We start from the raw sequence: 22089 nt of genomic DNA, 5'->3' as shown, positions 1-22089 counted from the left end.
AATACATTCATGTCAAGAAAGGGAACCACGACTGCTTCGATGTCTTTGTCAGGCCTGGATAGATATCAAACACAAGGTATTACACAAGGACAAATATCAAGAAATTTACAGTTTGCAGGCTACATAGTCTGCTGGCAGGGTCCGTGGGCCTGGCCAAGCGCTGTTTTAGTTCTGGTGTGAAGTAGCAGAGAAGAAATGACCGTGTGATAACTCTGCCTCCGCGTCAGGCAGAATGAGACTAAGTTAGCACTATCTGCCAGTGCAAAAAGCTCACTAATACTGTATTCGCCTACCTGACCACCCTGAGCCACAAAATTAGAAGTGGTCAATTAACGAACATATGCCGTTTGCTATGTATTTATGCTGATGTCAAGTGACACAGTTCACATTCGCCTGGCAAATAACCACAGTGCATATGCATTCCAGAAAAATAGCTGCCGGTGCGTACATGTTATGCAGTTCGGGAGTGCCTACCAGTGTGATTAGTTATAAACTTCAAAAATCTTTTTTGAAGTTTATAACTTGCGCGGAAACGGTGCGCGAGAGCGCGCGCCTGCTACGGCTTCCGGAAAAATGACGTTAAGTTAAGCTCCGAAGGCATAGCACTTGAGCATGCTCCTTTGGAGTTCGGAGCGCGCTAACTTAACGCACCCAATGGCTACGCCGGCGAGTTCATAAAGACTGAAGAAAAGCGTGCAGCTGAACCCCCTGTCAGGCCGATGAGAACTAGGAAAAGGGCGTCTCTCCCCTATGCATGAGGCGTGAGCGAGTCAATGTCAAGAATTTTCAAAGATTATGATGTACAAATCTGCCACATTCCTTCAAGCTAGCTGAAACAACTCGTCAGTCAAAGACTGCCTCAAAAAAGAAAAATATCTCACTGTCATCTACAAAATTCCTTGCCAGGACTGGCAGGAGTGCTACGTAGGCGAGACGGGGAACTTTAACCCTTTGCGGTCCGAAACGTTTACCCACTTTCCAGCTGTTCCGGTCCGAAACTGTTTTGCTAGTTTGTGGCGCCGCTAACAAAACCACCAACTGTGGAAGAAAAACTCACAGGATATTTATTTTTCTCTTTCATTCTGCAGGCAACTCCTCTACCGATATTTGAGCAGCGTGTGATACCGCTCGAAGTATTCTCCTGGGTGTAGGCCAGGGTTGTTAGGCAGGTTTTGCAGAAACACACAGTTTCTCTCCTGCCTCCGTTTGTTTTTCGATCGCTACAAGCAACACAGTCCTTGCTGCTTCGGCCTGGGAGCTTGTAGATGAAATGGATCCTCCCATCTAGCCTTTCCTCGCACTCCTTCCGTGCAGACGAGCCTCGCTTTTTGGCTCTAGCCCTCACGTCACCCACCAGCTGTATAATGAGGTTGCGGCGGTACTGCAGGTGTCGCTGTTCTTTCTCACCATGATTCTGCAGCTGTGTGCGCCTCAAAATAAAGCTATTGAAAATGGAAACCCCTACAAGGGGGCTTTCACTAAATGTACCACCATAAAACGCACGCGGTGAAAATGTGGTCATGCTTCTCAGCGAACAGCGCGAACGTGCGGTTGCGCGCGCAAGTGAGAACGCTCGGGTATCCAGAAGCCGTGCTGAACATTGTGCTGCACCCTAGTGCAAAGAGAAGTAAACTTCAACAAAGAAAGTTTATTTATCCCTAAAGAGACGGCGCATCGTGTATTCAAAGAATGCGCATGAATCGCAGTCATAAAAACCGCGAAATTTAACCCCCGAACACCCTTGTCGGGTGGTGCCCGACAACGGACCGCAAAGGGTTAAAAGAAGGCTACAGCAGCACCGCAATGATATAGCCAAAGGACACATGGTTTGCAGTGCCCTGGCAGAGCATCATGAAAAGACTGGACACAGTATTAACTGGCATTCGGCTTCCATCACCAAGAGAGAGAAAAATTTATCATCCTGATAAACCGGACATGGGGACCCCTCTCTGAGTTGTACGCAAGCGCATTACATCTTCCGATGCGTACATAATAAAGACCATCATGCATTCGTTCATTGTGAACAAGGCACCCGTATTGGGTGCCGAAACATCAATATGTTGGTTTTTTTTTTTTTTCAGTTGGCGAGTGTACGTTTATTCAGCCATGTTCCTTCCTCGCCAGACGAGTTTTCGTCAAACCTTAGACTTCACTGTTCACACATGTGCAATCACTGCATTGCATTGGAAAATGTGTAGAACCTCAACTTCTAAGCTTGCGAATCTAAAGAAGGCCCAGTGAGGAGTGTGCATACTTACAAAGGCACCATCTGGTCAATGGGCAGCTGCAGGGGTGTCGCACCAGGGGAGCCCCGTGGGTCTGTGTCTAGCACGAGAAGCAGTGCAGGGTTGACCGTGGCATGCACAAAAGCCACATGCATGGCAACCTGGTGCGGTAGGGGTGCCTTGGGCTGAACGAGCGTCACCACAAACAGGGGCCCCCAGAATAGCATGTAGGCAGCCAGCAGCAGACCGAAGGCGCGCAGCCGCCGCAGTCCCCACCGCTCCTGGCGCTCCACGTAGTCCTTTAAGAAAAGCGCTTACCTTTAACCTCAGTGCAAACAGGCAAGCCTCATTTACAGAGAGATTATGCATATGTAGTTGTCGGGTTGAGCTCCTCTCTAAATGTGGATTCATGCAGCGGATCGAGCCGCCGATATTGAGTCCGCCGACGCAGCGGGCGACTCTGCCCATCTTTAATGCGCCTTTAACGCGTTGTCTCTACGCTGACCTCCCCTCACTCTCGTGTGTGACTGCCCCGCTGGCTGAGATTTCTTTGTATTTTAATCTCTGCGTCATGTCGAGCTTTTTGCCCCGCTAGTTGTTGGAAGCGTTATTTGCCGCACATGCTTTTATGCATGCGGGAGAGAGCTTCTCGAGTCGGGCGACTGCCCGTCGGTGTAGCGTGAGAGGAGGCGGTGCGGTGTTGTCGAGCAACGTATATCGTGAGTGTCCCGCCATCGCGTGCCAGAGGGAAGCGCAGCCAACGATGGCGAGACGTGGCACGCACCTGCATGGTCCGGTCACCTGGTGCGGAGACCATCATCGCGGTGACCAGCGAGGCGACGCGCGCGGCCTCCACCTTGGAGCGGCACAGGTCCCGGTGCAGCCGCCGCAGGTGCATGGCGGTGAGGAGCACGCAGAACGCGTTGACGCCTACCCAGAGCAGGCCGAGCACGTAGTGCGGTCCTGGCTGCACGGGGCAGAGGTGCGCGGCGCGGGCGCCCGCCAGGAACGTCGGTCCCAGCTGGACGGTGACCGACGCGAACCACACGAGGAAGAGCGCGAGCGCGAGGCACTGCGGCGAGTCCGGGCCGCCGTCGCTGAGCACCCACGTGAGCAGGTTCACTGTGGAGACGGTGACGAGCAGCAGAAAGGCCGACTCAAGCACGGGGCACCGCGGCGGCGCCCGCTGGCACAGGAGTAGGGCTAGGCCTAGCGGTAGCAGTAGACCGGCGCGCGTGCAGTCGACGAGGCCCTGATGGAAGAGCAGGCCCTGCGCCCAGCCGCGGCGGCGGGCGGCCACCTGGCCCATGAGCAGGCAGTTGGTGCCCATGCCGAGGGCGGCGAGCGCTAGCAGCAACGCCGCTTCGGCTGCTGCGCCGCCCGCCCAGGGCCCGGCCCACGGGCCCGAGCACGCCGAGCTCCCGTTACTCGACGCCACGCTGGTCACACCGCTCCTCTCCTCGCGGCAGCCATGCGCGCCGCTCTCCCTGCGCGGGTCGCTGGGGAAGGGCGGGATGGAGTCCCCTGGCGGCGGTTGCGGCAAGCGTTATCGAGGAACGTGTCGCACAGAAGTGATGGCTTCATCCCGCTGCTACGGTGGCTAGACGGGTGCTCTCCTCTTTCTCGCACCTTCTCGAGCGCTTTCGATTTTTTTTTTTCTTTTTCTGTCTATCGTTTGAGTCTGCGTGTCTCGCCGGCGCTCCGGTCGGGGCTCGCTACGCGTAATGCACGCTCCGGCCGGATAAATGTTGCCGGGGCTCGATAGGAAACACACGAAAACACTGAGACGAGTATCATTGCTTCGGCCGCTGACTGCGTGTTTTGCACAAGCGGCCCGCACGTCAACTGCGCCAGTATTTCCTTTGAGCCTATAAAAGCATTTGCTTGAAGGTTAAGCAACGACGTATTCATCCACGACTGGAAACGCCGTGCTCATTTTCTCATGTAAAGCTGGTTTCTCTGTTCGACACGGGTGCTCTCCAGTAGAACCTGTTTGAAGGGGGAGGTTATATGAGCGGTCTGATAATCGTGACCCCGCTCCTTTCCTTTCCAAGATTTTTTTCTTCTTTTTTTAAAAACAAGTTTTCATGCTGATCCTCATTAAATTTAGCCGCTTTTTACCACCTGCTGTTTATGTGCAGTTATCTGCGCCCTTTTGTGCAAGAAACAGATGTTCACATACATTTCTTTATCTTGTAAGTTGTTTTGAGTGATGATTATATGCCATTGCATAATATAAAAACGACTCGCTCTCTATTTTAATAGCATTTGTGTACTACCATTGTTTTCGGGTTTTTCTGTAGCTTTAAGTTCATTTGCATACCAACAAAGAACAATAGCTGCACTAGTTAAGGATAAAATGGCAAAAATGAAAGGGCATGTTATTTTACTTCTCATTCGGTCCTACATTGCATTTGGCTGCCATATCATTAGTCCTGTGGGCAGTACTAGGTATTGTATCTTTTAGTTTCAATGACTTTACATTGATTATTATTTTTTTATGAATTTGTTGGTTAAAAAGCTGCCTGGGTAATGAAGTGCAGCTGCTGTATACAAATAAAGGGACACTAAAGAGGAATAGTAAGTTAAGCAATATTCATAAGTTATGCTCCCGTAATGGTAAAACGCCCATCTTCACCATGAGAGGAAGAGGCCAAAAGGAAAGAAGGGTGGTAATGTCTTCAAGATCCTACACCAGCTCACTGTGACATCTTGTATTTTGACAGCATCTGTTTGGTCTGATGAACTGATCAGCAGTGGAGGCCTGTATTGCATTTTAGAAAAACCAAAGGCTTCACGCTACAAGTTTCAAGAAGTTTTGTACTCTAAAACTAACTACGAAAAAAATACTTTGAAGCCTTTGACATCAGACCAACTTACTGGCACAGAGGTTTGGGCATGAAATTTGATAAAGGAAAGCTTGGCCTTTGGTTTTTTTATGAATAATAAGCACTTTTCTGACAGCAAAATGAAAATACATCCTAAATAATTACTTAACCAGTCTAAACTGGCATAGTGTTGCTCATTACTATCCCTTTTTCAATGCTTGACACTTCATGGCATCCAGCATGATGTATTCAAATGGAAAGCTTGGTCTTGTGTCCATGTTTTGTATGCTTGCCTCTTTTAAGCATGAAACTTGAGTTCAAATGATGTTGCAGCACTGGCTTCACTTCGACATCAATGTCCAGACTTCGCTTGGAGACACTTAATAGCTCACTGCCAATCTTGCTGCTTCTTGTGCATCTCTAGTGTGCAATCATTGCACATCATGGGGCTGCGCAATCATTGCACATCCCAATTTAGCATTTTGCCATCAAATGCTGATAAAATTTATAATGGAAGCATTGCCAGGACGAGGGTAAAAAATAACATTTTTTTTTCGTCACATAACAACTCTTTAACAGTGTTCGCATCTGTGCCATCTAGATGAACTCTACGTCTTGTACTTTTCCACCTTTGGTTTCCTGCTTGCTGCGATCATGTGCAGCTTTTTCCTCCTGCTCAGAGGGAAACATAATGCATGCCCAACAGTCATGTTTCTTATTTTCTCTTTTTTTATTTTGTTGTTGTCGTCGTCCTGCACTATGAAGCTTTCTTCGGAGCGAGAGTTATCTATTCATAGCAGCCTTGTCAAGCAAGCTGTTGAGAGTATCTGGAGTTTACGGGGGATATTTTTCTGTATAAGTGAGGGAAATACATAGGACAATAGGGGAGGGGCTCTATCTGCACTGGGACAACCTTTCGACTTGGCTGAAATATTGAGGCATGTTAGTTTCAGTTAGTGAAGGTTTCATATTATTGAAGGCCAAATAGAAAATCTTTCTAGTACCATTACAGGATGTCAGGTGCAAGTCAGTATATTTGTGGTCCTGAAGCAGCCAAAGTTACTTCACTGTCATTGTAAATAGTTAAGTTCGTCTTATTTTTTCCCCCTTCAAAATACTATATGAATGCTATTCATCATGTGCATTTGCTAGGTAAACGCATATAGGTCCTTGTTTTGAAATCTTCAGTCATCCAAACATAATTGTTCCAATTCTTAATGTTCATTAGGAATGTAGGCTCACTTTTAAATATTCGTCATATGAGTTTAGTTTTAAATTTTAACTCAAGAAATATTTTTACCAAGCAACTCATCTTTTCATTCCCTCTGCCTTCATAGAAGACTACATGTTATTTTTGCTCGGTTTATGAAATTCATTCTGCTGTGCCATTATGATTTAAATATGCCTCCGCTCATCATACATGCTCTTTTGCAGCCTCCTTGATGAGCCAATTGGTAGCAGTGAGTGCAATGTATTGCTTAGTTGTTTGCCTGCTTGGAATCCTTGGCACTCTCGCTCGGTGCATTTAATTTCTGCCCGTGAAGACGCTGAGCGAAGCACAGCAAAACTCAATGAAGATATGCAAAAATGAATGTGTTCTTCTGAATTGACCGCATTGACAAAGACAGCCAAATATGATGGCACCTTTTCGATTGACTTCTGTGGAGAATGAATGGCAGTTGGCCTCTACTAATGAAGGGGCAGTGAACGAGACATGAGCAAGTTTTTTACGTAATTTTCAGTCTTGCATTGGCATATCGAAGTTTTCATGTTGGCTATTCTGTTTATTGCATTCTAGTGTGTTTCTGTGGGCTAAAAAAGTATGTGCACTACTTGAAATTGACTGACTTGTCAGTGTCCCTAGGAGTGCTAATTAAGGATGGCTTACTTTCCATGCAGGTGGACCTGGTAAAGAGGTTCAAATACTTGCTTTCATCTGTGGACAGTCAGTTTGACAAGCTCCTCAAACAGGCATCTGAAAGACTGATGGATTGTGACATGGAGGAACTGCTGAAACTGCGGCATCAACTACATCAGATTATGCCAAGAGACGTGGCACAGCTCGATGATGTGCTAAAGGGCCTGAAGCGCCTCCGACATGTTCTTGGCAACGTCCTCGAGTCCAGAGGTGAGTGGAATGTTCTGCCTTACGATGCTGTGCCAGGATGTCTTTAAAAACACATTATCTTTTTGTCTGTGTGCATGTCTGAAGGAGGGGGTGATAAAATTTGCAATACTCATTAACTAAGGATTGCAGATAGCTCTTTGAAGGCCAGTTGCAACGAAATTTCACTTTGATTAAATTTGTTATAAATGAGTAGTATATACCACTGAGCCGCAGTGCTGGTAATTCTATAGTTTTCGTGTTAGCACCCTTTAAACAGCACCTAAGCAGATGTGTGCTCCTGGTGGTTGTTGCTATGACGAATGAGCTGACAAATGGAATCATCCATAAGTGGCATGGAATCGTAGGACACTAGACAAAGTTAATTTGAGAGAGAGAAAGAAACTTTTATTTTTGACGACCTCTAGCTCGTGTGATCTGTTGTTGAGGATGGAGCACTAGGTTCTTGTGTCATGGAAGGGTTAGGTGGCAGGCCCTGAAGATTGCTGGGAGAGGCCTTCATGCTGTAGGGGACATTTGTTCTTTGGCAGTGCACCAGAAACTTCAGGAGACAATGAAAGGTTGAAATAACACAGCGTTTGGCTTACTAGAGGAATTGAATTGGAGCATGCCATTCCAGTGGTTAGATTCATTATTCATTGGAAGTTCTGATTAAGGAGGCTTACTCTTATGGAAGCACTGGCCACTGTTCAGAGTTGCACAGGCATTTCACAGGTTGCTTGTAATGTGCTTTTCTCTTCTTATAGGTTTTGAAAAGATGGGCTAGGTGGCTGCTGTAACATGACGCTTCTTTGTTTAATTACAGGCTGGAAATTTACATTGAAAGAGCTTGAGCAACTTGAAAAGGCTGCCAACATGCCTGGGACTGTCAGTGGGTGCTTTGAGTGGCAAGACAGCGTGTTGGTGACGAGCCTGCAGCAAGGCCACTGGCTCATGCTGAAAAATGTCAACCTATGCACGTGAGTGTTTCAGCCTTGGCAGGTCCACTTTTAAACATGTGAGCTGGTGAGAGTCAGTGCACATTTTGCAACGACCATTTGTGTTGTGAGTTGAAAAGTGCAAGGCACATTATCTCTTTTTCTAAAAAATCCTTCCCATTTGTGCAATTTTATCTGTGCATCCACCAATGCACGTATGGGAAAGCTTGTGTGATTTGATGGTCACTTAATCGCCTAAAGGAGCACTGACACATACTTTCTCAGTTGTAGAAATTTTAGCGCACTCTCCTCACATTTAGCAAGTATTAACCCTTTGAAGGTCGAATTATTTTGAAAAAAAGCTTTCCCAGATGGTCAAATTACTTTATTGCGGATATTGAATGTACAAAATGTATAAAGTCTGGAATAAATAGTGAAAAAAAATTAGAAATAGTATTTTGATGTCGGCATCACTCAGAACTCCAAATGTTCAATAATATTTCAGGGTGTGGTATTCCTTGAAACACGGTTCTACGCACAGCGCCTTATCGCAGTCTGCACACCAAAAATGCGTGTCTGTTCTCCTCTTGAGGCGACGAGTTGTTTTCGCACACAGATGACATCTTCTCTGCATGCGGCTGCCTTGGGCAGAGGTCTGAGGCACCCTCTCTGGAAAGTGGCGCGCTGTCAGTCGTAGCGCGTTGCCGCAGAGAGCGAGAATACCTCGTGATCGGCGCTGATAAACAAGCTAAGACAGCGCCAATCAAGATAGAAATCAACTTCCGCCACCCCTGCAAGAGAGTGCCGACAGAGAGAAAACTCAAGTTTGGCGCGCCTCCGTTGCGATCACGCGGCGCAACCGAAACCGCGTAAGCGCGTTGCTGCAAAGAGCAGGAATACCTCGTGAGCGGCGCTGATAAACAAGCTAAGACAGTGCCAATCAAGATAGAAATCAACTTCAGCGCCACTGCAAGACAGTGCCGACAGAGAGAAAACTCACGTTTCGCGCGCCTCCGTTGCGATCACACGGCGGCACCGAAAGCGCGTTGCCGCAGAGAGCGAGAATACCTCGTGAGCGACGGTGATAAACAAGCTAAGAGCAGCGCCAATCAAGATAGAAATCAACTTCCGCCGCCCCTGCAAGAGAGTGCCGACAGAGGAAAACTCACGTTTGGCTCGCCTCCGTTGCGATCACGCGGCGCAACCGAAACCGCGAAAGGGGTGTTGCCGCAGTCTGCGCGACGCACGCGCTGAAACTAGAAATCAGTTCTGTTTATCTCCGCAAGAAGGTAGCACAAATGTCAAACGCTTCTTGTAAGTCCTAAAAGGTGGCAGCACCTCCCGGTAAGCATGCATCGTCATTATGACGCGAAATTTCAAACGGAGGATCGAAACCGTACCCGTACGGCAAAGACCTTGCGGGACAGAAAACCGCCGCCATACAGATACGGCAAAAACCTTCAAAGGGTTAAAGTTGAGGCACTTATAAGATATATAATTTCATACTTGTCTCAAAATGTGGACTTGACATTGTTGATATTACCTTGATGTCATGACACAGAGCAAGATTTGTTGACATAACGTAATGATAAGGCTAGGTATAATAGTGTTGCACATCTGGTCACTTGGGTTCCTCACGAACTCTTGCCGAAGTTCGACAGGCGTTCTACTGGCCCAAACTTTCTGCATCAGTAAAACACTACGTAAAAAGTTATCGTGAATGTCAACGCTGCAAATCCCCGCAGGGCTGCTGCAACCGATCGCACTACCTAGGGCACCATTCGATCAAATAGCAATGGACTTACTCGGGCCTTTTCCATTTTCATCCGCTGAGAACAAGTGGATCATAGTTGCCACAGACTACATAACGAGATACACCAAGACAAGGGCTCTACAACGCTCTACGGCTGCCGATGTTGCCCAGTTTTTTATAGACTAGATCGTTTTTCGACATGGCGCCCTGTCGTGCGTGATCACTGACAGAGGCACAGCTTTCTCGGCCCAGCTGATTGACGACGTATTCAAGCTAAGCCACACGAGCCATCGCAAGACCACTGCGTATCATCCGCAGACCAACGGGTTGACAGAACGATTGGACAAAACCATCGCGGACATGTTATCCATGTACGCAGATCTACAGGACAAGACGTGGGATCAGGTCCTGCCGTGTGTAACGTTTGCGTACAACACTTCCATCCAGGAAACAACACCATTCACGCTGTTACGTTTTGTCTACGGACGTGAGGTTCAGACCATGCTGGTTGCGATGCTTCCTCATGATTACGACGCGTTGTTTACCTCTGACGCTTAGCAAATTACGCAGTACACCGTAGAAGCTCGCCAATTGGCACGCCTAGACATCACGCAGCAGCAGAGTGCAGGTGCATGCTGCAAGTGCAGGTGCAGGTGCACACTACAATCTTCGCCATGGTCAAGTTGAGTACCACCCCGATCAAGTTTGGGTGTGAATGCTGGTTCCCCGCCAAGGGTTGTCAGCTCAGTCGCTACTTTGGACCCTACAAAGCAGTGGCGCACCGACCGACCGGAGGGGGGGGGGGGGGGGGTTCGGGTGTTGTAACACCCGCCCCCCCCTGAGGCCGAGTTAACTCCCCCCTATGCGCCCAGCCCCACCAGTCCAACGTGTAGCTTCAGTGCTCTGTTCACATTGCCATTAAAATTCAGGACGTGGCTTGAGGTCGAATTTTCCTCATTAGCAAAAAACACTCTATCACTGTCTTGTAAATTACTTTGAGTAAAATGCTGAAGAAATAAACATCGCCATCATCCTTGGCGTCATTATATTATTACAATTATTAGGCATTTTATTTGGTGTTGGATTCCTCTGTCTAAAGCAAGGAAATTGCGTAGTATGCAAAGTGCTTGCTTACCCCCTCCCCCCCCCCCACCACAAAAATGCAACCCCCCCCCCTGGCAGAGATCCTGGGTGCGCTACTGCTACAAAGGGCTGTGTTGTGTAGTGACGTGAAGTACGAGCTTCTCCCGGATAGTGCCATATCACCCCAGCGACAAAAGCACCACTCTGAGATTGTGCACATTGTACGACTCAAGCCTTATTTCATGTGATAATGCAATAACGTCCCATATTTATGACTTTCTTTCTTTTTTGTCTCACTCGGCCGCAGCAGGAGCGACGGCAGGAGCTTTTCTTCCCAAGCGTCGCACTTGTTCTGCTACCACCATGGCTTCGCCGCTCGAGCTCCTCCGCACGTTCTTCATGTAGCACTTTTTTCTTTTTTTTTTTTCTTTTCTTTCTTGCAGCTCCCTTGCCACCTGCCCTCAGCTCGTCTTCTTCACTTTGGTTTCCAATTTCTTCAAACATTCGAATGTGCTGAGTCCACAAATTGCGGCGTACACGAGAAAAAAAAACTATAAAAAGGAATATTGTGTCCTTTCCCCACAATATGTATGGTAGTATTTGCTATAGCTTCATGCAAACCCTTTGACTGTATAACTTTTGTGCAAAGCACTACTTATGCAGCGCAGACTCTACTAATTGTTTTCTTTACTGCATCCTTTTTTTTCTGTTTTAACTGATGATAATTGCTTTATTGGGCATTTTATATTCTCATTTTAATTTGTAATAATGACATTTAACCCGCTCATTTATATTCTGAAAGTAACGTTTGCAACTCTGACTGCAATGCAGGGCTTCTGTGCTTGACCGTCTGAATGGCCTGCTGGAACCTGGAGGCGTGCTTCCTCTGACAGAGCAGGGTGTTGTTGGTGAAGCCCTTCGTATCATCAAGCCACACCCAGACTTCAGGTGGCTTTTGTAACATTGCTTTCCTTTATCTTTGCGTGATAGTGCTTCTGCAGCCTTGGAGAATATTATATTTCATGCTTGCAGTAACATTCTTGGAGAGCAAAAACAAGGTTTTGTTGAAAGCTTGTCTGATCAGGAAGTATCATGAAATTAAGTAATAAAGGACACCGACCACAAAATAAAATGAATAGAAGGATGTTTCGGCTTCTCTAATGGGGACCTTATTCACAATGAATTTGAGGATGCAGAGCTTTTTCCTGAATTTTACTATGAACAAGGCTCCCGTTAGGGAAGCCAGAACATCTTTCTTCGGTCAGAACCCCTTATTACTTATTTTCACTCATGGGGAGCACGCACAAGGCGGAAAAGATAACAAGGTGGGCAGATGCACTGCTTTTCGTGAATACAGTCATGAGGAGGTCATCATTTCTTTTTTCCCCTATTTTATGTCCACCAACTCTCAGAACCTTGCTTTCAATAACTTGCCCTAATTTCTTCCTTGGCACATACTAGTTAAATGCAGTTTATCAGGCTGTGACATTGCAATGTCAACGTTCTGCTGACTTTTTCCTGTGTGGAAGCAGGTGACAGAGGTGCCTAGTCATTCTTTTAAATTCAAATCCCGTTCTCATGTTTGTCATTGCAGGCTTATTATGACCATGGATCCGAAGAACGGAGAAATTTCAAGGGCAATGAGGAACCGAGTTGTGGAGATATTCGTGCCGGGAGAGGTAAAGTAGCTTCCAAGTGTGCCGCTTTAGCTTATGATAATTCATATGTGCTTCTTTTTATCTTAGCCTTTCAAGCAGCAGTTGAAAGGGTCAGGAATAGTATTTGACAAATGCCAGTCTTATGTGACCTCTCTGAATAAAACATTTTGTTCATAACTGAATAATTTGTTAAATATAGGTGCTGCACAAGCATTTTCAAATTGAGATCGGAATTAATAAAAAGCTTTCATCTAGGTAAAACATCTAACACTGTCATTGAATAGGCAGACACACTTATAATGTTTTTTTTTTTTTGTTTTTTTTTTATAAGCAATGCTTAATACAAGCTAAGGCCACATGAACAATGTAATTTGTGTGAAAGTACCTTGTGTTTGCACTGTGTTTCCGGTAGAAATGAATGTGTCTAGGGCTCAGTTATTTTAACTGAAATGCATAGGCCATCTCAGTTACACAAGGGGAATACTTTCGTCTGCACAGGTGTCCCTCTGCCTAGTTCTCTGATTCACTCACCTGCTTCTTAGCAAACTGTATGTAGCATGCTCTTCTCAAGTGTCACATCACAGGAGGTGACAAAAAAGATAATGGGAAAATCTGAGCTATGCATTAAACAGTATTGGGTTTCCTCAGCTTTCGTTAGTGTCAAATTTGTTGTTTTGGGAAGCTTTGTGCCAAAGTGCTTCATTGTAGAAAACTTTTGACTTTTCAGTGTAATGTAAATATTTCTTTTCTTTCTTTCTTTCTATTTCTTTTTTTTTCATGTGTTTAGGATGACAATGGCTGTGTTGACCTTTGGGACGGCCACAGTCTTCTGGCTTCAGCGGGGCTAGCCCTTCCTCAAGCCAGTGGACCATTTCTTGAGTCTCATTTTGCACTGGCAAAGACATCTGGTAAGGGTGAAAGCATGTCTAAGTTTGGAATTGTGAAAAAGCCGGCACTTCTACGTGGAAGAGTGCAGATATGGTTCATTTTATTGCACATTTATTTTCTTTGCTTCATTGCAGTTATGCTTTTTCTTCTTTTTCACCATGCATACGGCAATTCACTGTCCAGTATGGTTCGAAGCATGTTTGCCAATGGTAGTTTAGAATAAAATGTGCATGTAGGAGTTTTATGTTGGCCATGCATTTTGTCTAGCAATGAGATATTGCATGCTTCATGATGACCATTGTGAGCCAGATGTACCCCCTCCCACCTTCCATTTTCTTTTCTTTTTTAACATACCCGCACATCTGACATTTCTTGCAGTGCACAGTAGCAAAGTCTCTTTGGCAACCCTGCGGAAAGCAGCAGCACTGTGTGTCCAGCGGCTGGAGACTGGCTTGCTTCCGAAAGAGGCTGTGCTCTCCAGTTTGGCACAGACCTACCAGGCCACCTGGGACACAGAAGAGGCTCAGGTGCATTCTTGACAGATTTTGACTAGGAAATGCTTGTGGTCAAGGCAGTGTGATTGAGAAATATTGATTGATTGATTAATTGTTGATTTGTAATGTTGGCAACAATCACAATATGTCGTGGACTTCGCCACAGCATTGAGTTGTTAAATTAATGAAGGATGGGGCTTGGTGTTGTGGAACATTTCAGCTATTTACCAGTTAACAACGAAACACAGGCCAGTCACTAGATAGGGCACGCAGGGCAATCACCGTGCAGTCACTCTTTACTTGAGACTTGCGAAAGTGTGTGGAAGTGAGGGAATTTTATGGGTCTTTCAGGCTAGCTTAGTCCAAATTGGTGTCCAAATTGTGACCGTGGTGTCTTGCTTGAACAATGGCAAGCTTGGTGGCAAGTTCTGTGTATGCACACATGCTTCCTTTACAAGTTGGTCAACCCATTATAGCCTAAGAAAAAGATTACCAGCCAGATTTGATTGATTTTTGGTATCCAGTAGTCTTTTCGCAATGTAACTGCATGGTGAAAGGGTACTTTATAAAGTGTGCTTTATGGGAGCAAAACTCGATGCAGGTCCATAGAGGCGTAGTATAGTTTGGAAGTTCTTAAAACAAAAATGCTTATATTGAATGGTCAAATGAAACTTTATACAGGCCGGCTCAGTTTTCGTATGGAAAAGCTGAACTTTATATTGGCTATTATTCTTTGTTTGGAAGGTGTTTTTACTATTAAATTGTTTAACCTGAATTTGGCAGGTAACGGGAAAGGCATTTGCTGATGCTTTGACAGGTGCACGTGGTGCTCATATAATAATTCATATACAGTGGAATATCGATGATACGATCACGGCTAATACGAATTTCCGGATGATACGAATTTTCCTGTGGTCCCGGCTGAGCCCCATTACTTTGCAACGTGCTAGAGAACGGTTGTTACGAATCGATTTTCGACCTGCGTCGGTTGATACGAACAAACGTCACCCCACCGACGGCCGCGAAAGAGAACAGCGCGCAGTCACGCGCTTTCTCTCTTTCTCTTTTGGTGTGGACGCGTGGACGCGACACTGGATAGCTCGGATGCCGCGACTGGGCGCGAAGAGTTTGAAGCGGTGGCGCTTTTGTTGCTTTTGTGCTTTTCCTCCTTTTCGGCGGCCCATCGGACAGAGTGGCTGCCATGTTTCGGACCGCATTCTTTGTGTTTGCAGCGAGCTATGTTGAGTCGCAGCGAGCTATGTCTACCGAGATACGATCTACACTGAGTCGCGCAGCCTTATGCCGAGGCGCAGGAGCCTCCGTTGGCGCGTCTTCCGTCGGCTGCGTTATCGGTGCCGATGGCACAGGATGATTGTCAGTTTCGGTGCTGGAGTCACACGGTGCAAGGTAGCGTGGCACGTTCAGTCGGGTGCTCCTCCGCTTCTCCCGCTAATAGCCGTATTTTTCTTGCCGTAGGAGGCTTGCGCTTCCGTATTCCGAAGGTGTGCTTCGTCCAAAATTTCATCTCCAACGAGCGACGATCCATCACTAACCTGGGAGCTCTCAGTAATCCGAATTCTGCGTGTCAAGTGAAGACGCCGGTGTGGTTTACGAAGCAGACAACTGCGGTTGCCATCTTGCCCCTGCCACAGCAGCAACCAATGGAGAGACGCCTTTCAGCACGGCATCCAATTGGAGGCCCGCTTTCATCGGAGGGCCCATGTGACTACCTATCACAGACCCGCGTTTCTTTTGTGTTTGTGCGTTTGTTACAAGATTGCGACGACGGATGAATTGAGAAGCGGAACGGCGAAACTTTGAGCTTTCGAACGATACCGAGATGGCAGCGCTCGGTGGGGGAAATACGAGATATGTCTCCGTGAACTGCAGTGATTTCGCGCGATTTAAAGCTGTTTTCTCGCCCTCCGCACTGACGAATTAATCTTTTCGGCCACTTTTAGTGCATTTTCAGCCGGACCATTTTGGTACAGCGTAGATTAGGCGTTGCAGATACTGAAACATGCGGTTTTCAAAAATCTATCTTTCTCGCGATTTTCGCCATCTGATCCCCGCGTCCCCCCATAATTTAGCTAGTTTTAATTGTGTTTCGATGATACGAATTTCGGCTAATACGAATATTTTTCGTGACCCCGTGAGATTCGTATCATCAAGATTCCACTGTAGATTAATAAGATGTGAGATTTTATAATGGATGCAGGCGTACAAGCCTAAAGCATTCAGTATTCCGTTCAGTGATCGTTGAAACACTCAACACAGTGGTGACTTATCTTGTGATGACATTCAATTTATATCATTATAATCCTTGTGAATTATTTGCTCGGTGGCATTCTTGTTAGAAGTTTGTGAATCATGAGATGGGGCCCACCTCCGGTTCCTGAATAAGAATATTTCAATTTTTATTCCATAGCTCATCTTATTTGCAAGAGGACTATACATAGTCCTTGCCATTTTTTGTTGTTTCCCACTTTCTTTGCTAACTGAAATAAAATCCTGCATAAGTGACACCTCTTGCCATTATTGTTGGCTGCAGGAAAGGAACTGTGAGAAAAAATACCTATGTTGATGTGAGTGCTATTCTCTCTCTATTCTTACGACAGTCTTTGAAATTTGATGACATACAGGTAAAAAAAAAAAGCATCATATGTGCTTTGAGAATAAGCCAACTCTTGCATAAACATAGACCCAGCATACTATATAAAGTACACTTGTATTCATATTCTTGCAACGCTATAAAGAAACACTGTATATGCAATGCCATGCATTCTTCGTTTATGGCATTCTTTTCTTAAAGGGATACTGAACAAAACTTTTGCCGCCGAGATTTTTAGCCTAAATAAAAGCTTGGGTGCTCAAATTGGTTGACACAACCTTGTTTTCATGCAGAAACTAGTGGAAAATAATGAATTTATTGCATTTTTAGCAAAATACCGCATGTAGCAGCCGCACCGTGAGCTAGAGTAAGTGACGTACTGGATACCGGTGTCGAGCCATTGCCCGTGTCTCTCCATCTGCATGGACGGCGCCGACCGCCAGCAACCGATGTCTCAACTGTGCCATTGCTCGCGGCCGCATGCTTGTTTTCACAAGCGGAGTTTCTACCCAAGTCTTCTATATCGCCGTTTCTGTTGTGTGCTGCTTTGTAATGTGATCAGTGAAGCACCTGGCACATTGCAGGAGAATGACTATGCTGTGTGCAAGGGTGTGAGAAAAGTATTGTCGGGCGAGATAAGCCGTGTCATACCTTTCGAGCAGAGCCAAAGCTTCAAAGGATATGGATTCGTGCTGCGCGCCCATCGCAGCCGATATGGGTACCGTCAAACTGTGACCTTCTGTGTTCCGAACACTTCGTGGACAGTGACTATCAGACGAGCCCTGCTTTGCTGCAGAGCCAACGAATGTCAGTGGCATCCTAGTAGCAGGGTCCTTCAATACTTTTTATCTGGTCACGAAACTTCTGTAACGCTATGGGAGAGCTTCACATAGCGCCCACAGTGGACGCACCACACCGCTGGTGCAAGTAGAAGGTGGACTGGAGCAGACGCTGAACGGACGCCACAGGCGTTCTATGCATACGCTCGCTATTGCGCAAGGGCCGACTGCCTGTATCGGCGTGTTATATTGTCCACACAACGTGCAAATCGCCGCCCTGTTTCTGTAGTGTTCAGAAACTGAAATGCGAACGTTTTGAAACAACTTCAGCACCTCATTACAACAATGCCTGCTGTTGCTGCTGCAAGCAGGTACACCTGGCTTCACAGCGGTCGGCGCACAGCCCCGCGCTTTAACTCCTTGAGGCGCCACCTAATTCTGCCTATTGAAAATTTAGTTTCACCTCATTTCTTGCATCAATAGAACCACTAAAAGCATACAGCTGCAGATAAGAATTAAACACATTCATTTCTTGAGTGAATTTCGTCAAGATTGCAGAATGTGAACTCCCTGCGGGAACTCTTTACAGTAATGTCGGGTAGAAAAACATCGACTTCATATCTAGTGCAGTAGACCCTCATTGATACAATCACGTTATGTCTGATTTCTCCATGCCTTTACAGCACAAAAAAATTACCCAATGCAGCGACGCTTATTTCTTACGGGCTCATACGTTCCCGGAGAACATGATCTTTCGGCATCAGCGTTCAGTATATCACCAAACTGCAATAGTATGATACGTTTTCCGGCAACTAGATCCCATGTAAACAAGAAAAAGCGCGAGGCATGTGAGATCGAGAATAGTCGCCCGCCCGTCTCATGTAAAAACACTTGTGTGCACTAAGGTTCTTACTCCGGTACCAGCAAATCTCCTTCCAGGTAGTCGCATACCGAATTTATAGTTATCGCTGCCAACCCTATTGCATTAAGCATCATATCTGTTTCACAGCGCGTGGGATGTAGTGCCATTGGAAGCGTACTGCTTGCTTTTAACAGGCGATAACTTAAACGCGCCACCATTCCCTGCTGCAGGTGGCACAAAGGGAGCATCATGTATCACTCTGGCGGCATCCTAGGCGTCGTATTTCGGTGCTGCCCACTAGTTCGATTTTGTTTATATTTCCTGTCGCAGTCCTAAGGCACTACGCAATAGGAAAATTACAATGTGCGTACTATATTTCAGTCAAGTACCTACCGGTCGTCGCATGGTACGAGCAAACGAATTTTCACATGTGCAAATATAAAAAGACCTGTGCAAGACCTTCAGAAATATTTTATGCTGCTCTGTACAGCAAAACAAATGAACTTAAATTATTATAGCATGTGTCATGCCAGTTTCGGCGTCCTTTTGCTTTCCTCATACCGGCAACACCGGGGAGACATTGCTCAGTGTTGTCGCTCGCGTGGGATTAGACTTGTAGATGATGAGTGGACGCTACAGCCATTTTCATGGGGTCACTTGTCACCGTCACGAGAAGGATTGCTTACATGAGGTTTATACTTGAATGTATACTAGGCTCCCTTGACAGTCTCATATAAGAGACACGCATAGTGGGCGAAACGAGGGCTCAAATTGCCACAGAAACAGCCCTGAATGGCTGCCGTTAGGCTTATTTATCACCATTCCCTGCTGCAGTAAATGTGCAGCAAGTGCTTGCAGCAAATGGCGACTGTACAGAATATAAATGAACACACAAAATTTTTCATGATATTGTATTGCCCTGGTGGCATAATGCCTTGAAACTCCTTGTGCCTGTGTTTGTCATGCCTGACATGAGCACAAGGTGCACTACCACGAGGCATTTTTCAGACACATAACAGCAAGCATGTAAGGGTGTTTTCTCAAGCAGCTTCTTGGGCCTTTACTGAATTTGTCACTAACGCCTGTAAGCTAAGGAAGCATGTTTGGGAAACAATGCTTCGGGTCACTCTGACTCATACCTTAATGTTCTAAGTTGCTGTCTGTGAAATATTCTTGTACTGCATAACTGATAGGCATTCAGGAAGAGTTAGTTGAATGTTCCGGGCTTCCATGGTGCTCTTCGGCCATATTTGGCCGTTGTGCCAATAAAGTTAATGTCACCAGAATGTTCCAGGCAAACAGCAGAACACTAGGACAAGCTTGTTCTATTTAGTATAAGCATTTCATTTCTTATTTTCTGCTTTTACAAATCCATGCTTTCTCTGCAGGCAGCCTGCAAGTCTCTCCTGAGCATACCCTGGGACAGCCATGGATTTCCTGCAGACCAGCAGCTGCTTCTTTCCTTGGTGGCGTCACAGCCTCTGTGGTGCCTTGAACAGCACAGCACTGTCACTGAAATTTGGAGAGACAGTTTGCCATTGTGTGCAGTTCTGGCATCTACCTCTGACCCTCCTAGGTACTGCACTTAAACAAGTTGCCACTGTGTAGAGCACGATGTGGCATTGTACTGATTTTCCCTTTTTATGTGTAGTCCATTTCATTCAGTGTTGACCTGAAGTCTTTAAAGAGGTACTAAATAGAATATTAAGCAAAGCAATCATAATGTAAAACCTTGTTAATTTGACCCTTGTTAATTCGAAAAGAATCTGATCATTCAGACTCCACCTGTGTGCCTGGCAGGCGTATGCATTAATGAATGCAATCAAACTCTCGTTAATTTGAAAATATTTGCCTGCACATTGGTTAATTCGGACAAGTCTCAGAGCTCGGTGAGCACCGCAAATGTGCGTTGCAAAAGAGCAAATACTGCGCTAGTGTCCGACTGAAACGAAGCGGCAGACTCCGCATCACCTTAGTCGTCAGAGGAAATCATACGTGTATGACAGCAACGTTGGAATGCTTCGTGCTTATTTGGGCTTTTGAAGCCTTTAAATCTTGCGCTTTCTGTGAGCCTTGGCTGCATACCTTCCTAACTGCATTGTCACCATCCATGGGCGCTATAAGGTAAAATGATTCCAAACTGTTTTCATTCCAATCTGCTGACGTCAAATTTACGTAACCACCGACGCAAGCATCGGGCGATGACCCGCCGCGTTGTCTGAACAACCCAATGAAACATTCTCCTCGTTTATAGGAGATCACCTTTGTCACTTTGAAAACTAATAACATTGTCTACGCTCAGTGGTTTTTCTTATCTAATTGGCTGACAAAAGGCCAGGAGCACGTTCTAGGAGAGAGGGTTTCGATGGGGCCGAGCCAGCACAGTGAAAATAGATAACCGCATGAAGAGGGTCGTGCCCTCTTCATGCAGTGGTGGCTGGTTGAAAATCGCGGCAGCGTGCAACGGAAGGACAAGAATGCCGCTAAAACAGATCCTCAGCAAGGAAGAGTTGGCAGAGCGATGTCGTATGCAAGCCGAAAGGGCTCGATAACGTTTTACTGCCACGCAAAAAGGTTTATCATGCGCAAATAAATACATGCTCACCGGCAGGTGCGAGTAGCGAGGGCCTGAGCGATCGGCGGGCAGCCATCTTCTATTCCTTTCGGAACGGGGCAGTCTTTGGCTATTCAGAAAATTTTTCAGTTTTGTTCAGCATATTAATACATTTTTTTTCGTGTACACGTCACTTGGACGCGGTGAGTTTTCGCGGTTTTGTGACGTCGCGTGACAGACAGGCGAAGTGGGCGTAGCCAGAAAACATTGGACCAATAGCAGAGGGCTAATGGTGAAAAGGCATCTAATCAGGAATGATCATTTTTCTTTTGTGCGGTTTAATCATGCATAATCAGTGTGTACACGTTATACCAGATGGGGAGCTATCGCGGTTTTCGTGAAGCGAAATTGGGAGTGGCCCCCAATGGGAGTGGCGAAATTGGGAGTGGCCCGAATATATTTTGTCCAATCGTGGAGGCTGATTGCAGAAATCGTAATCAAAACAGTTTGGAATCATTTTACGTTATAGCGCCCCATGATTGCGTCGATAGCCACCATGGTTTCGTCCACAGTGGTTGTGGCAAGCAGTAGTTCCGTTCTGAATCGGTGAGCATGTTGGCTGCGTGCCTTCAGAACTGCAAGATCACCGTCCATGATCGCATCGATAGCGACCGCGGCTTCGTCCGTAGCGGTTGCTGCGAACAGTCATTTCGTTTAGACTCGGCACGCGCGTTAACCACTTGCCTTCGTAACTGCATAGTCACCATCCATAATCACATCGAAAGTGACCGCGATTTCATCCACAGTGTTTTCGCGGATTTCATCCACGATTTCATCTGCAGTTTTGTTTTAACTCGGTGTGTGCCTCGACTGCGTGCCTTCAGAACCGTTAGGTAGTCGTCCATGATCTCTTCGATAGCGGCCGCCGTTTCGTCTGCAAAGGTGGCGGCAAACAGTTGTTTCGTTTTGACTCGGTGCAAAGGAGTCACGGATGAAGAGCACTGGCTATTTGCGATAGATGGACAATCTGTTGGCGACCAGCTCACTGGGGAAAAAGTAATCAGGTCCTGCGCGCGGTAGTGAAAAACATGTCTCAGATAAAGATGCGTGCCGCGGCCGCGCTATGAAGGAAGTCGAGAGGCCTTCGCTACTGCGAGCACCAATCAGTCACGAGATGACGAGAATTGCAGCTTCCACACTGCTTTTGTGAAAAATAGAAACAGGATTTGCGCATTCATTCAGTAAATATAAGCATGTTGCCGTAATAAGCATCTGTTTGTTTCCTTGATACGCTCTATAATTCAACATTCGG

The 22089-nt window shown here is 46.3% G+C and overlaps 1 protein-coding gene across 1 annotated transcript in view; it reads left to right on the top strand.

Annotated features, from left to right (window-relative positions):
- The window catches only part of LOC119461954 (midasin-like), a 268647-nt gene that overhangs the window by 121180 nt on the left and 125378 nt on the right, over positions 1-22089 (top strand). Inside the window, 7 exon segments of the mRNA XM_049672349.1 lie at positions 6953-7181; positions 7984-8137; positions 11763-11879; positions 12526-12610; positions 13377-13497; positions 13856-14004; positions 19612-19799. Of these exon segments, the coding sequence (XP_049528306.1) occupies positions 6953-7181; positions 7984-8137; positions 11763-11879; positions 12526-12610; positions 13377-13497; positions 13856-14004; positions 19612-19799 (1043 nt within the window).

Source organism: Dermacentor silvarum, chromosome 8 (genome assembly GCF_013339745.2).
Source record: "Dermacentor silvarum isolate Dsil-2018 chromosome 8, BIME_Dsil_1.4, whole genome shotgun sequence".
NCBI classification, from domain to species: Eukaryota; Metazoa; Arthropoda; class Arachnida; order Ixodida; family Ixodidae; genus Dermacentor; species Dermacentor silvarum.
This window is presented reverse-complemented; position numbering and strand designations above follow the sequence as displayed.